This window comes from Lagenorhynchus albirostris, chromosome 2 (genome assembly GCF_949774975.1).
Source record: "Lagenorhynchus albirostris chromosome 2, mLagAlb1.1, whole genome shotgun sequence".
In the NCBI taxonomy this organism is placed as follows: Eukaryota; Metazoa; Chordata; class Mammalia; order Artiodactyla; family Delphinidae; genus Lagenorhynchus; species Lagenorhynchus albirostris.
This window is the reverse complement of record NC_083096.1, coordinates 185670349-185685097: the sequence shown is the minus strand read 5'-3', so window position 1 is coordinate 185685097 and position 14749 is coordinate 185670349. Positions and strand designations below refer to the sequence as shown.

The 14749-nt window shown below is 57.4% G+C and overlaps 1 protein-coding gene, 1 long non-coding RNA gene and 1 other non-coding gene across 5 annotated transcripts; 2 read left to right on the top strand and 1 right to left on the bottom strand.

Annotated features, from left to right (window-relative positions):
- The first annotated feature begins 2356 nt into the window (after positions 1-2356).
- On the top strand, positions 2357-2429 carry TRNAR-CCU (transfer RNA arginine (anticodon CCU)). The gene has a single exon. It is a non-coding gene; the product is annotated as a tRNA-Arg (tRNA).
- A 5508-nt stretch (positions 2430-7937) lies between these two features.
- On the bottom strand, positions 7938-10022 carry FNDC10 (fibronectin type III domain containing 10). Its single transcript, XM_060141717.1, has one exon. It carries the CDS (start codon positions 10020-10022, stop codon positions 9327-9329), a length of 696 nt encoding a protein of 231 aa, XP_059997700.1. The 3' UTR covers positions 7938-9326.
- A 243-nt stretch (positions 10023-10265) lies between these two features.
- Positions 10266-14749, top strand: LOC132515333 (uncharacterized). 3 transcript variants are annotated; one of them, XR_009539141.1, is made up of 4 exons: positions 10266-10569; positions 10801-10894; positions 11319-13229; positions 13345-14749. It is a non-coding gene; the product is annotated as an uncharacterized LOC132515333 (long non-coding RNA). The 3 variants fall into 3 exon arrangements; XR_009539140.1 differs by having other exon boundaries at positions 10266-10894; positions 11319-11500; positions 12753-13229; XR_009539139.1 differs by having other exon boundaries at positions 10266-10894; positions 11319-11500; positions 12649-13229.

The window sequence follows — 14749 nt, the reverse complement described above, 5'->3', positions numbered from 1 at the left end:
CTCCGTTTCTTGGTGCCGTTCCTTATACTGAGCTCACGCGCCATAACTACTGAAGCCCAGGTGCCTAAAGCCCGTGCTCCACAACAAGAGAAGCCACCGCTATGAGAAGCCTGCGCACCGCAACGAAGAGCAGCCCCCGCTCCCCGCAGCTAGAGAAAGACCGCGTGCAGCAACAAAGACCCAACGCAGCCAAAAATAAATAAAGTAATTAATTAAATTTATTTAAAAAAAATAGCAACAAGATAGTATTTATCACCTTCAAAAGTTTCTTCATACCCCTTTGTAATTCCTTCCTGCACTCCCCTCCACCTGACCCCCCATCTCACCGGGTGACCACTGAGCTGCTTCCTGTTGTATAGTTTGTAATTTTCAGAATTTTATATAAATGGAATCATAGAGTACTTTTTTGGGGGGTTCGGGGGGGTCTTGTTTCTGTCACTCAGCATAATCATTTTGAGATTCACCCATAATGTTGCATGTATAAATAGTTCATTTCTGTTGCTGAGAAGTATGCCATTATATGGATATACCCCATTTTGTTTATCCATTAACCTGTTGATAGACATTTGGGTTGTTTCCAGCTTCTAGCTATTACAAATAAGGCTGCTGTGAACATGCATGAATGAGTCTGTTTTTTTTTTTTTGGCTGCGTTGGGTCTTCATTGCTGTGCGTGGGCTTTCCCTAGTTGTGGCGAGCGGGGGCTACTTTTCGTTGTGGTGCACAGGCTTCTCGTTGCGGTGGCTTCTTTTGTTGCGGAGCACGGGTTCTAGGCATGCAGGCTTCAGTAGTTATGGCTCACGGGCTCAGTACTTGTGGCTCTCGGGCTCTAGAGTGCAGGCTCAGTAGTTGTGGCATACGCGCTTAGTTGCTTCACAGCATGTGGGATCTTCCCGGACCAGGGCTTGAACCCATGTCCCCTGCATTGGCAGGGGTATTCTTAACCACTGCGCCACCAGGGAAGTCCCCACGAATGAGTCTTTGTATGGACGTATTGTTTCATTTCTCTTGGCTTAATGCTTGGGTGTAGGATGATTGGATCATAAGTTTAGATGTACGTTTAACTTTTTAAGAGACTGCTGCTAAACTGTTTACAAAGCGATGTACTATTTTTTTCCTTCATATTTTCTTGGCTGTGCCACGCCACACGTGGGATCTTAGTTCCCCGACCAGGGATCGAACCTGCGCCCCTTGCATTGGAAGCATGGAGTCTTACTGCCAAGGAAGTCCCGTAGATGCACTATTTTACATTCCCATGAGCAGTGTTCCAGGTTCTCCACATCCTTGCCAGCATTTGATGTGATTAGTCTTTTCAGTTTTAGACATTTTTAGACGAGGTACCTCATGGTATCTCAGTGTGTGTATTTACCTAGTGACTAATGAAATGGAGCATAATTTCGGGTGCTTATTTGCCGTCACTATGTCTTCTTTGCTGAGATGTCCAAATCATTTGTGCATTTATCATTGTGTTGTTATTAAGTTTATGTATATATATTCCAGATATGTGATATGTAGATATTTTCTCCCTGTGGTTCGTCTTGTTCTCCCATCAATGTCTTTCGAAAGACAAAAGTTCTTAAGTTTGATAAAGTACAATTTACCAACTTGTTCTCTTATACATTGCACTAAAATATCTGATATGAAAAATATACTGGATGGGTTTAATGGTAGATTAGACGTTGAAGAAGAGAAGGTTAGTGAAATTGAAGACATATAAATAAAAAGTATAAATGAAACAGAAAAGCGAAACAAAATGAAAGAAAAAATAAACAGAGCACCAGGTTGTGGGGCAACCTCCAGCAGCTGATACATGTGTAATTGGTGCCCCGGGGGTGGGTTTGCACTCTGGCTGGTTGTCAGAGACACTGCTCCTGGCCCTGCTTGAACTCTGAGGAGTCTTGCCTCTAATCCTGTTTGTTGGCTCCTTTCTTGGCCTGGTGATTCCCTCACACACACACTAGTCAGTCCTAAGCTATAGATCTTCACATCCTCTTTCTTATTCTGTGTTCTGCCCCCCAAACTCCAGCCATCTTGGCCTCCCTGGCCTCCCAGATCCATCCACTTAACTCAGGACAATACTGGGCTCTGCCTGAGTCCCTCCTCCTCGCTCTGCATCCTGAAAATCCTCCAGACAGTAAGCTGGAGCAGCCACAGGACTCAATTCGTTTCTTTCCTTTCTCTCAGAGGTCATGGCCCTTCATTGCATTACAGCCAATGTATTTGGGACTGTTGTTTCACATATTTTGTATGATTTTTTAGTTGTTTCAGGTGAAAGGGTAATTCTGGTCCCTGTTACTTCATCTTGGCTGGAATCAGAAGTCTCACTAAGTCCATTTTAAAGGAGTGAAATGTGGGACTTCCCTGGTGGTCCAGTGGGTAAGACTCTGTGCTCCTAATGCAGGGGGCCCAGGTTCAATCCCTGGTCAGGGAACTAGATCCTGCATGCCGCAACCAAGGGGTCCGCATGCCACAACTAAAAAAAAAGATCCCGCATGCCACAACGAAGATCCTGCATACTGCAACTAAGACCTGGTGCAGCCTAAATAAATAAATACATAAATAAATATTTTTAATATACATATAAATTTAAAGAGAGTGCAATGTAGAAACTCACCCTACAGATGTTAAGGTTATAATAATAAAGATAATATGGTACCACTGTACGAAAAGACAAACAGACCAATAGAATACAATAGCCCAGAAATAAACCCACGCACCTGGAAAAGGATGGGTTGTTTCTGCAGACTGGATTGGGGAAATCGGCTCAGTGTGCTGATATAAAAAGTTGAATCCCTACCTCACACCATATACAATGTGACCTCTAGACAATTAAATATGAAAAGTAAAGTCATAAAGCCAGTCGAAAAAAATATTCTCATGGGGAATATTTATGTATTATCTGGGTGTGCAAGGATTGCTTAAGACCAAAAAAAAATGCATACAACATATAGGGAAAAAAAGATAGGTCTGATGATGTCATCAAATTTAAGGATTTGTTTTCAACAAGGGACACTGTTAACAATGTTCACAGTATAGGAGAAAATACTTGCAACATCTAGACAGTCAAAGGGGGGCTTCCCTGGTGGCGCAGTGATTAAGAATCCGCCTGCCAGTGCAGGGGACATGGATTTGAGTCCCAGTCTGGGAAGATCCCATATGCTGCGGGTCAACTAAGCCTGTGCGCCACAACTACTGAGCCCGCACTCTAGAGCCTGTGCGCCACAACTACTGAGCCCACGTGCCTAGAACCCGTGCTCCACAGCAAGAGAAGCCACTGCAACGAGAAGCCCACACACCACAATGAAGAGTAGCCCCCACTAGCCGCAACTAGAGAAAGCCCGTGCACAGCAATGAAGACCCAGCGCAGCCATAAATTAATTAATTAAAAAATAAATAGTCAAAGGTATGTATCTAGAAGTGTGCTGTTCAGTACAGCCCCACTAAGTATATACGGCTATTTGAACTTACGTTTAAATTAATTAAAACTTAAGATGTGGTTTCTTGGTTATACTAGTCACATTTCAAGTCCCCAAATAGCCACAATGACTAGTAGATACTGACTAGACTTGTGACTACTGTGAATCGTGTTCCTCAAAAGAATATGTTGATACCCTAACCCCTGGGACCTGTGGATGTGCCCTTATTTGAAAATAGGGGTCTTTGCAGATGGAATAAAATTAAGTTATAATGGATTAGGGGACTTCCCTGGTGGTGCAGTGGTTAGGACTCCGTGCTCCCAATGCAGGGGGCCCGGGTTTGATCCCTGGTCAGGGAACTAGATCCCACATGCATGCCGCAACTAAGAGTTCACATGCCACAACTAAGGAGCTGGTGAGCCACAACTAAGACCTGGTGTAACCAAATAAATAGATAACTAAATAAAATACTTTAAAATTATAATGGATTAGAGTGGGCAATAATACAGTGAGTGGTGTCTTTATAAGAGAAAGGAGATGGAAATTCAGACACAGAGGCTCAGAGGAGACAGACAGACAGGAGGAGGCCATAACAGGGGCGTCCTTGGAAGTTGGAGTGATGTGTCCACTAGCCAGGGAGCCCCAAAGATTGCCGGCCACACCAGACACTGGAGAGAGGCGTGAAACAGGCGTGAAACGTTCCCTCAGAGCCTCCAGAAGGAGCCACCCCTGGCAACACCTTGATTTCGGACCTCCAGCCTCCAGAACCATGAGAGAATAAATTTCTGTTGTTCTAAGACACCCAGTTTGTGGTTTTGTTATAGCAGCCCCAGGAAACTAATACAGCACAGATAACATTTTCCTAATTTCAGAAAGTCCTGTTGGACAGCACTATTTGTGGACCTCTTGAAAATCAAGAGGAAAAAGCCACAGCAATGGGAAAATGTACAAAAATTATGAATAAGCAGTTATTCAGCAGGGAAATTCAAATGGCTACTAGGAATAGTAAGTGGTGTACAGCCTCTCCAGTGATCAGAAGAAAGCAAATTAAAATCACATCCAGTTACTGCTACACAGCCAACAGATGGGCAAAGGCTACGAAACTGAACAATACACAGTGTTTGTGAGAAGTTGCGGAAGTAGAAACCTACCTGCCCTGCTGGCGGGAGTGCTGACTGCTTTGGCCGTTAAGGACAAACTGATAATATTGGTGGTTAGGTACACACACCCCTAAGATCCATTGCCCCTCACCTAGAGAAATCCTCACAGGGGTCCCTGAGGAATGTGGATGGGCATTTTCATGGCGACACTGTGATTAGCATTGCAGTTACCCGTGTACCCTCAGGGCTGAGGACAAGTCAGCCTGGTGGACACACACTAGAAATTGCATGCAATGAACAGAAACAATTAAAAATCTGTGCATTCTGCAACATGGCTAAATCTCAAAGACACGGTGTTGAGTAAAAATTAAAAACAAGCCCAGCAGCACAGCATCAGAGTGGTTGCCATGAGGGAAGAAGGGAACGGCATGGGGAGAATCTGTCGCGCTGGGATCCAAATTGAGCAGGACAGAGACACGTGGGACAAAGGAAGGAGACAGTCCAGATAAAAGTGGGGGAGGGGAAGGAAAGGCAGATCCCAGATGTGTGAGGCCACGTAATCAACGCAGTGGTTAACAGCAGAGCTGGGAAGTTCTGAACGCTATCCCAGCCCACCCACTCCCCACCTAAGAGCGAGGGAAACCCAGCTTCGTTACATGTGGCCAAGGGGACAGAGCAGCGAGTGACTCCCACCCAGACTCTCCATAAGAAAAAAAGAAGCGTGCTGACATCCCTATAGGTAGAGAAGACAAGCCAGAAAGGCATGCCCCCAAAATAAGTAGACATTTTAACTGAATATTTCATCATAAGCTAAACAGAGTTAGGAAAACGAAAGTTATGAAAGAACACCCTGCATCAGAAATGGAGGGAACATTTTACTGAGGTCATTAGAAAAAATGAAAGTTTGAAAAGACAGCCGATACAGCATAGAAATGAAATAACAGATCTCTAAAGGAGGGGGGATATCTGGGGGGACCTTGAAAGAAAGAGGCAGTGTGTGTGTGGCCCTTGGGCTCCTGACTTCAGAAGGTGCAGCCTGACCCCACCCTGGGACGTGGACGCTTCCTCCCCTCTTGGCCGGCGCTTGCTGGGGTCACGCTTCCAGTCCCCAAAGAGATGCGGCTGGAGGAGGCTCTGGGTGTCAGGGACCCAGGACTCTCTAGACTCAGGCTGAAGGGGCCAAACTGCCCATCCCCCGGGCCAGGGTCTCCAGCAGCTCCCTGGCTGTCCCTGTAGACCAGCTCCAACAGCCCAGTCCCCCAATCCTGAGATCACCAGGGAAACGCCAGCCCCACAGCCCTGCCGCAGTGGAGAAATGTTTCCTCCATTGCACCTCATGCTGCCTGCGCGTTTGTGTGTCCGCCCCCATCCCCTGGCTTAGCAGCCCCTGGGAGTGTGAGGTCCTCACGAGCCAGTGCTGATGAAACCAGCTTCTCCTCGGAGGCCGGAGGCCTGAATGTCCGGGGGACCCGGGGAGTTAGCAGCTGCCCTGGGGGCCATGGGGAGGGGCCTGAGCAGGCCGGCCGGCCCGCATCTTACCTCCGGTGTCACTGCTGGGCCCCCAGAGCCTGCCACACAGGGCATTGGGCATGCATCCACAGAATGACCTGACCGTGAATCCCTCCTGCTGGCTGAGTGAGGAACACAAGCTGTGGGTCAGCTTTGGGGAGTGAGCAGGGAGTGTGCTTGGTGGTGGAATTTCAAGGACCTCAGGATTCTGAGCAGGGTCAGGCTAGGGATGCAGCCGTGGGCAGGGGTTGTCTCGGCCTGGATGCGCATCAAGTCGTGGCACAGACAGGACCAAGCACGGACCACTTACGCTTCTCCGCCTGGCTGATCTCACATAAGCCTCCACACAAGCCTCTGAGTTAGGTCCTATGACTGTTTCCACTTCACAGACAAGGAGACTGAGGCATTGAAAGGGTGCACGGCTCTTGAAAGGCAGGGCCAGGCTGACAGCCCAGGCAACCCTTCAGTGTTTTAGAATCAGAGCAGTTCTTTCTACTCCACGTCAGAAAATCACAAGCTTAAGGAAGTTGCCTTCAGGCACCACGAGAAAGACGAAGTCTTGACTGAGGGACAAGGCATCCGGACCCCCACCTCCAGGGCACAGGGAAGCCGCACGTCTACCCGCCAGCCACGAGTCAGAGAGAGAGCAACCGGGGGTGGGGGGGGCCTCCTCCAGGACGTGGTGGGGATGGAGGACTGGGGGCTCGTAGGGGAGGAGCCTGGGTGTCCCGGTGCCCCCAGAATGGAAGGGCCACCTGGGGAAGCAGTTTTCAGGGGTGGCAACGGTTCAGGAGCAGAAGTGCTCCTCGTGGACACCAGCTCCATGCCGTCTCCAGGCCAGGGCTCCCCCACTGGACTCTGCTGGGCTGGACCCTGGGCCTCCAAGAAGCCCTTGAAGGGAGCCCTGAAGAGGCATCTCTGGAGCAGAGGGCTGCGGGTCAGTGCTGACCAGCCTCGGGAATCGGCGGGTAGGACAGGCCTGTGGCTCTAGCCGGCGTGAGCCCAGTCAGGGCCACAGACAGGGCCCCAAATCAGGTGCACGGCTGGGGGAAGGGCCCAGGGCAGGCCTCCAAGAACTTCACGGTGGCCGGTTGTGAACTCAGCTGCACGCAGGAGCTAGAGGATGGGCAGCGGGGCACCAGGGCCTGGGGCCAGGGCTGCCAGCCCCACCCTTGCGGAAGACACCTGAGCGCCTGTCACGGGTGGCCTAGAGCTGCAAGAGGAAAAGGTCCCCCAGGGGGCCAGGCTGGAGGGATTGGAACCCCTTCCACTCCTGCTGGCTGTCTAGACACTTCACTGCACCCCGCCCCCTTGGCGGGAGGGGGGATGAGTCACTCCTCAGAGCATGGCCCACCCCCAGCTGTTTGCCCCTCAGGGTCACAGCCGGCTGCAGCGTCTCAAGGACAGCCTAGCCCAGGTGGGGGAGGCCCAGTAGGGAATGCAGGGGGTGACACAGTATGCGCCACACACAGGGGCCCCAGGTCCGTCCTCGGGCCCCCACCCGCCCAGCTCTAGCACCGCGTGGGGATGCCCGGGCCGGGGAGGGGGCCCTCTGGAGCCACCTCACTGCTGCCTGTCACAGCTCAAGCGGGTCATTCCTGAGGCGGGGCTGTTTCCAACTGCGGCAGGTGCCACTCCCCAGCCCCGCCCCACGGAGCAGGCCCCGGAGAAGATGCTTGTCCAAGCTCTGAGGGTGGACAGGCCAGCTGAGATACACCCTGCCTGTCCCTCTGCCACAAGCCACAAGGGCAGGGTGCCTGTGCTCCCGGCCTGGGCTAACCCCACGTGACCTGCAAAGGGTCCAGGGCCAACCACTGGGCTGACGCCTGAGGAGCTGGGAAAAAGGGGCTCAACTCTCCCCCTCACCCTTCTCTCCCCCCTCCCAAATAAGTACACAAGACAGTGGTTTGGGTCTAAGAATGATGGACATTTAGACACTGGCGCCAGGCTCACGCCTCACCAGTGCCACGCCAGGGGCGGGCAGAGCAAAGACAGAGAGGTAGGGAGTGGGCGCTGCAGGGGCACCAGCCAGGCTGCTGGTGTGAGGGTCGCTGGTGGCTGCTGGGGGAGGGGGAGTTCGCCACAGTGACTCCAGATGTGTCGGGTCCAGGACAGCCACAGTCGGGGGCTCACGCAGAGCCGGGCGAGCCATGCTTCGCCCCTCCCAGCGCCCAGCATCGTCAGGGGGCTGGCACAGGAGGGAACCTCGGCCAAGGTGCTCAGGTCTGCCCGGAGAGGGGCAAGGCCAGCCTTCAGTCCACGGCGAGCGGGTAGGAGGGCAGGGGGCAGCACCCAGCCAGATCCGGGGCAGCTGGCCACTGGCTCGGGGATGGGGTGGCGTGGTGCTGTCCGTCATGCCGTGGTTGAGGCTTGGGGTCCAGATCACAGTGGAAGGTCCAGCTGGGCAAGTTGGCATCTAACCTTCACCCTCTGCATACGGCATTGCTCTTTCAGACCCCCAGTCCCCATGGAAAGTCCTCACCAGACACACAAAAGGAAGGGGAGGGAGCCCAGCCCTGGTGAACTGCCAGCTCCCCCCGAGGTCAGGGGACACTCACCCCCGGAAACAACAGCTGGACGCCGGGTCGCCTGCCGAGCTAAGTCACGGCTCCCAACTTGTCAAATGTCCACACAGGGAAACACCGCAGGACGCTTCTTACCCAAACTGGATGCTCCTGCAAAGCTTGAAGGGAGGGTCCCCAGGGGGCTCTGGCCAGAAGCACGCACAAGCTGCCAGCATCGGGGCCACAGACCCTCTTGGACAGCACTGGAAGGGTGGCTGGCTCCCGCAGTGGGCCCGAGATACTAAGGCACGAACTACCTAAGCCCATTGGGGTGGGGCGGGGAGAGGACAGGTTCCAAGTGGCCCCCTTGAGTCGGAAAAGCACACAGTGACCAAGCCATAACGACAGCCTGGTTTTTTCCAACTCGTCACAGGCTGGAGGCGCAGGGTGACGGCCCGGGGGTGCCAGTGGCTCTTGCGAAGAGGGTCTCTGTGCTCTGACGGTTCCCCCCAAGGGCTCTGGAGAGCCGGGAGAGCCCTGCACGCGGCTGGCATCTCCGCTCAGGCCCAAGGGCCAGTCCCGAGCTGGAGTTTGGGAGGCGGCTGCTCAGCTGGAAAGGTCGTGCGGTGATTCCAAGGCTCTGGGAAGGGCCGGCCGGTGCCCCATCTATCTCCAGCAGGCCCTGCGTGGAGATCCTCAGGATGGAGCGAGAGCGGGGAGGGGAGAGCGGGCCAAGGGCCTGGGGCCTCCCGCACCCTAGTCGGGCAGGCAGAGCCCGGTCTGGCGGGCGCCTCGCACTTCAGGGCTGCCGGCGCAGGCCCGGGCGCCCGAAGGCCGGGTGCATGAGGTTCTCCGTGATGTAGGCCACGAGTAGGCAGATAACCACAAGCATGACGCAGATGGAGCCGCCCACCGCCGTCATGGCCACAACGATCTCCCGCATGCCGGCCGGCTCGGCGGCGAACTCCACGCACTCGGCGGACGCGGCAGGCTCCGGGACGACGGCGGGCTCCGAGGCGACGGCGGGCTCGGCGCGCAGCGGCAGCGACTGCAAGCACAGGCGGTAGCGCACGCCGTCGTGCACGTCGGGCAGCAGGTAGTCGCGGCAGGAGGCGCCGAGCAGCACGCGCTCGCACGGGAAGCGCGTGTAGGCGCCGCGCCACGAGCAGTTGAGCGCGAAGGCGCGCACGCGGCGCGCCTCGGCCGGCGCCAGGCGCCACTGCAGTAGCACGCTGCGGTTGCGCAGGACGCTGGCGCGCAGCGAGCGGCCGGCCGAGGCGTGCGCCGCGCAGGCGGGCGCCTGGCAGCGGAAGCCGCGCGCCGGGCTGCGGAAGCACAGGCGCCCGCCGCCCGCCTCGGGGCCCTCGGGCAGCACCTTGTAGGGGCACCAGGGCGCGTCTGCCGACGGCTCCCAGCCCGGCGGCGTCGGGGCGGCCGCGGCGCAGGGCGGCGGCGCGCAGGCGGCCAGCAGCAGCAGCAGCAGTGGAGCGCGCATCCTGCGGCTGGGCCGGGCGGCGGCGGGGCGCGGGCTCGGGGGCGCACGGGCGCGGGCAGTGGGTCACGCCGGCCGCGCCGCCGCTCCCCGCGCTCGCCCGGCTCGCCGCGCCCTCCGCCGCCGCCCGCTCCGACCCGCCCCCGCGCCCCGTGCGCGCTCGGACCCGGCGCGGCGGCGGAGGCGGGGCCACCCCGCCCCGCCCCCCTTAACCCTCGCCGGGCCGCGGCCCCCCCGGAGGGCGGATCTCGAAGGAGAGGGGGCGGCCGCGCGGGTCGGTAGGGGTCCGGCGCCGCCGCGGCGGCTGTGCCCCTCGGCCTCTCGCCGTGTGAGCGCCCTTCGGAGGCCTGACTTTTCCCCTCCCCTGCCAGGCTTTTTCCGGGCTTTCCAGTGGTCCGCGGCGGGCTGGGGTCTCGAGTCGTGGCACCCGGGGGCAGCTTCGCGACTCTCCTTGGCCACACCTGGCAAGGATGCCGTGCCTCCAGATGGTGGGGAGCAGCGGCCTGGAGCGAGCGCGCGCGGCTCCACGCCGCCCCATCCCACACCCGCGGTGGGGACCGGCAAAGAAAGGGTACCATCTGCCGTGACCTGGAGGGGGTGAGGACGGAAACTCCTCCGCCCTCAGGGCTTCTGCTCATTTAGAAGTGGACAGCGCCGACCTGGGAGGGGCGCCAGAGAGATGAGACTTCCTCTGCTGAAAACTATTCACTCCGCACCAAAGAGGCAGCTACAGTGTGGACCACTCTCGGCTCTAATTAATCCTTCCCCCGCCTCCCCGCAGATATGGCCCTGGGGCAGCCCTCCGGATCGCCCGGGAAGAGGGCCAAGGCTGGACAAAGGGAACAGCCCCGCCACAAGCCCACCTGGTGCAGCGGGTGGGCATCACTACCCGGGGAAGGAGGGACACATACCTTCTCCCACTCCGGTGTCCAGGAGGTCTGAGACCGTAGGCCTTCCATCCCTCCAGCCTAACCGTCCCGTGCTCAAGACACCTCTCCAGGGCCGGGGGACACGCAGCCAGGCCTGCCTGACATGACTGGATGTGAAGTAGCACACCATGTGCAGGGAGCACACCTCTGAGCCCTGGGCAGGGAGGCGAGGAGGGGTCCCTGGCAACTGTCCTGTGGACTGTAGTTTCCCGGCAGCCACTTCCAGGTGCTGTTCTCATCTGGGGGAGAGAGAGGAGGGACTAGGTGGGCTGCAACACTCACTGAGTCCTTGGTCCCCATACACCCATCCAAGAAGCACCCCACCTCCACCCCTGCCTCACTATTTCCTGGTCATCCCCCCAAATTCCAGGTCAGCACCAGATCGCAAGCCCTCTACCAGAGCCTGAAGCCAAGGGTCAGCGGCCCCCTACCGAGACCCAGCACACCGGCCAGAAGACCCTGCCCCCAACACCAGGCCTCTGCAGCTCCCTGAGACCCCGAGCAGGGTCTCCCCAGGCCGCTGCACCTAGTGGGGGAGGCCTGGGGGCGAAGGTTTGGAGAGAGGCACCCCTGGCCCTACCCCTGCCTTCTACCCCCTCCCCCGGCAGGGAGGGCCCTGGGCTCAGACTCCTGCCCAGCTTTGTGGGGGACTCAGGGGGCAGAAAGTGACAGTGATCCAGGGACCCCCGCGTCCTCACCCCGAGCTCCCTGGGGCCTCGACCAGCTTTCTCACACCGGTTTCCCGGGGAAGCTGAGGTCGCTGCGGCCGCTCTGCCCGAGGGGTAGGGATGGGACAGTGGTCAGAGGATACCATGCTCTACGGTGGCCCAGGTCTCCACTGCCAGGTCTTCTGGGCCAGAGAGCAGCCAGGTGACCATTCCACCTGCCCACTCCAGAGAGGAGCTGGGCAGAAACGGGACTGTTCAGAGCTTTTGCAGCTGGTGGCGGGTAGGGGAGAGAATCCAGTTAGATCCAGCCTGAGGCCTCCCTGCGGAGCCTGATACCCATGCCCTTAGCCTGTTCTGGGGCTGGGGGCTCACCAGGCTGAGCTCTTCCTGGTCTGGCAGCTCCTGGCTAGGAGGAAGGGCCAGGCATGGCGTTGCCAGCTTTGCTGCTCCCCCACCTGGGCATTTTCTCTGTGCAGGGCATCTTTGGGCAAAGAGCAGGGGAGGGGAGGGGGAGGGCTGTGCCCTACGTGTCCCTGTGCAGGATCTGCTGAGCTGCCGCAGGATTGGGGAGGGCAGATGTGAGAAAGCTCTGCTTCCCAGCTGAGGGTTCTGGGCTGGTGAAGCAAACTGTCCCCAGAGATCACGGGGGACCCCCACCCTTCACCCCACATCAGGCCCCATACCCACCTCTGCAGCTGCCCCTGCCAGTGGCCAGCGGGGTCGCCGTCTGTTGTCCTCCGAAGGCCCAGTCCCAGGGCTTAGCTCTGTGGAGGGGCTGGAGCTCCCTCTGCCACCAGCCACAGCCTCTGAGGAAGGTGGATGGATCCTGGGCCCCTTCCCCTGGCCCCATAGAGACAGCCCATCTCAGATCCTGGACCTACCAGCCCTGAGATCCCCTAGCCAGAGCCCCCGACAGCTCCCTGCCCAGAAGTAGGAGCTAATGGGGTTTGCAGGAGCATCTGGGGCTGCTGTCGCTCCTGCCCCATTAGGGAAGGTGAGGGGGAAGTCAAGGTCAGTGCCCACTTTCCCCAGGGAGCCGAGCGTGGCATGAGTGGCCTCCCTCCCACCGGAAAGGGCACGTGGGCAAGACCTCAAAGACCAGATGGCCCACCTTTAAGCTGCTGCCCACCCACCAGGGTAGCTCCCTCACTGCGCAGAGACCCTCCTTCTGGCTGGAGCCAGCTTCCTAGGCAATTGCACTGGAAACCAGAGGATGGAGCCCCGACTGTGCAGACACGGAAGCCAGTGCTGGGCACAGCCAGGCTGGAGTGAAGACAGGGGAGGGGCAGCAGACAGAGAGGGACCAACAAGTGAGCTGAAGGCAAACCCAGTGCCCCCACTCCCCACACCACATCGCGGGCGGGTGGCACCTCCCTGCCCCACGCTTGTCCTGACTCCCAGTGCTAGCGCCTCCATTTCCCTTTGGGGGCCTCTATTCTCTGCTCTCAGGCTGTGGGGCTTTGGGTGGGCTCACCCACCTCACCCAGGGGCTGCTGGAGCACCCAGGCCTGGCCAGTCAGACCGTCCCCTTGGCCTCAAGGCCTTTGCCGAAGCTTACGGGAAAGTGTGGTTGCTCTACTGGCAGAAGTAGACGTCCAGCTGCTGATCGAAAGGTATCTCAGGGGAAGAGCTGGTCTGAGAATGAAGCCATCCCCTGAGGGAGGCAAGAAACCTGCCAGAAGGACTTCCCTGGTGGTGCTGTGGTTAAGAATCCGCCTTCCGATGCAGGGCACGCGGATTTGATCCCTGGTCGGGAAACTAAGATCCCACGTGCCACGGGGCAACTAAGCCTGCACACCGCAACTACTAAGCCTGCGAGCCACAACTAGAGAGAAACCGACGCACCGCAACGGAAGATCCCGCATGCCGCAACTAAGACCCAACGCAGCCAAATAAATAAATAAATATAAAATTTTTTTTAAAAAAAGGAAAAAAAGAAACCTGCCAGAGTATTTGCACCAAGTGTCTGGATCCAACATTGCCTGAAGCAAGCCCACCCCTGGACTTCAAAGGCACAGGGGCCAGGAAAGCCCCTCTGTGCAGACACTGGGACACCAGCTGTCTGACCATTGCAACTCAGAGGCCCACCCAGCGCGTGGCCTGCCGGCCCCGCTGACCTTGCCAACTCCACCTCCCACCCTTCCACCCTGACTCCTTCCCTTTCCTAGAACCCCCAGGTCACTCCCTCTGCCTGACATCCCCTCCCTGAAGACCTGAGCATCTTCCCCCAGCCCCACCCGCCCCCCACCCTGGCTGGGGTCCAGAGGCCCGCCCCCTTCCCCAGCTGTGGACTGTGGACACAGACTGAACCCCAGGGCTCAGCTTCCTGCAAGGGGCCAGCAAGGTGAGGCAGAGACCACAAGGAAGGAGAAACCATTTCTGTGCAACAAAAACGTGGTTCCCTGGGTCTCCTGTTGGGTGAGCAAGCGGGCACTCGACGTTGGGAGGTCCAGCTGCGGCTGGCCCTGAGCATGGGGCGGGCAAGGAGGGGAGAGGCCTCCATCCAGCTCCCGCAGGCCCGGCTAGGACACACTTCCCTGTCTGAAGGGCCACTTTCCGGAGGTCACCAGCTGTGTGGTTATTTCCTGGACGTTTTCTTTAAATCCCTTTACAGGAAACATCATATCACAACCACAAATAAAAGAAAAGTCAATGTCAGACGGTGTTGGCTTCTGGGCTTCCTGCTTGGAGGCTTCAGACTGTCAAAGTGTGTCCGCAGAAGCCTCCATGGCCTTCACCCTCTCCAAACCCCGCCTGCCGCCCGAGCCCAGCAGGCTGCTGGCCGCCCCCGGCATCCCTGTAGCCCCCCCGACTCGGAGAGGGGGCGTACAGGTGACTTCACCCAGGTGGCATCTCACTGGCGGGGGTCCGGGCTCCAGGACCTGTGGGAAATGGTTCTGCCCAGCAGGGGAGGTTGGACCAGCCTGAAGCGACAACAGCAACTTCCAGGGAACCCCCTGCCTCCAGACAAGGTGATCCCCCCAGCCCATCTGGGCTGGGAGAAAGAAGCTGGTGTTGGGCCGCTCGGACCCTGAGCACGGAGGTTACGGGGACACGCGGGTGATCACTGTGTGGGTTGTTTGAAAAGGAGAGGCTTCGGGGTGGCAGCTCATTCTCGGCCCCTCCCGGCGGC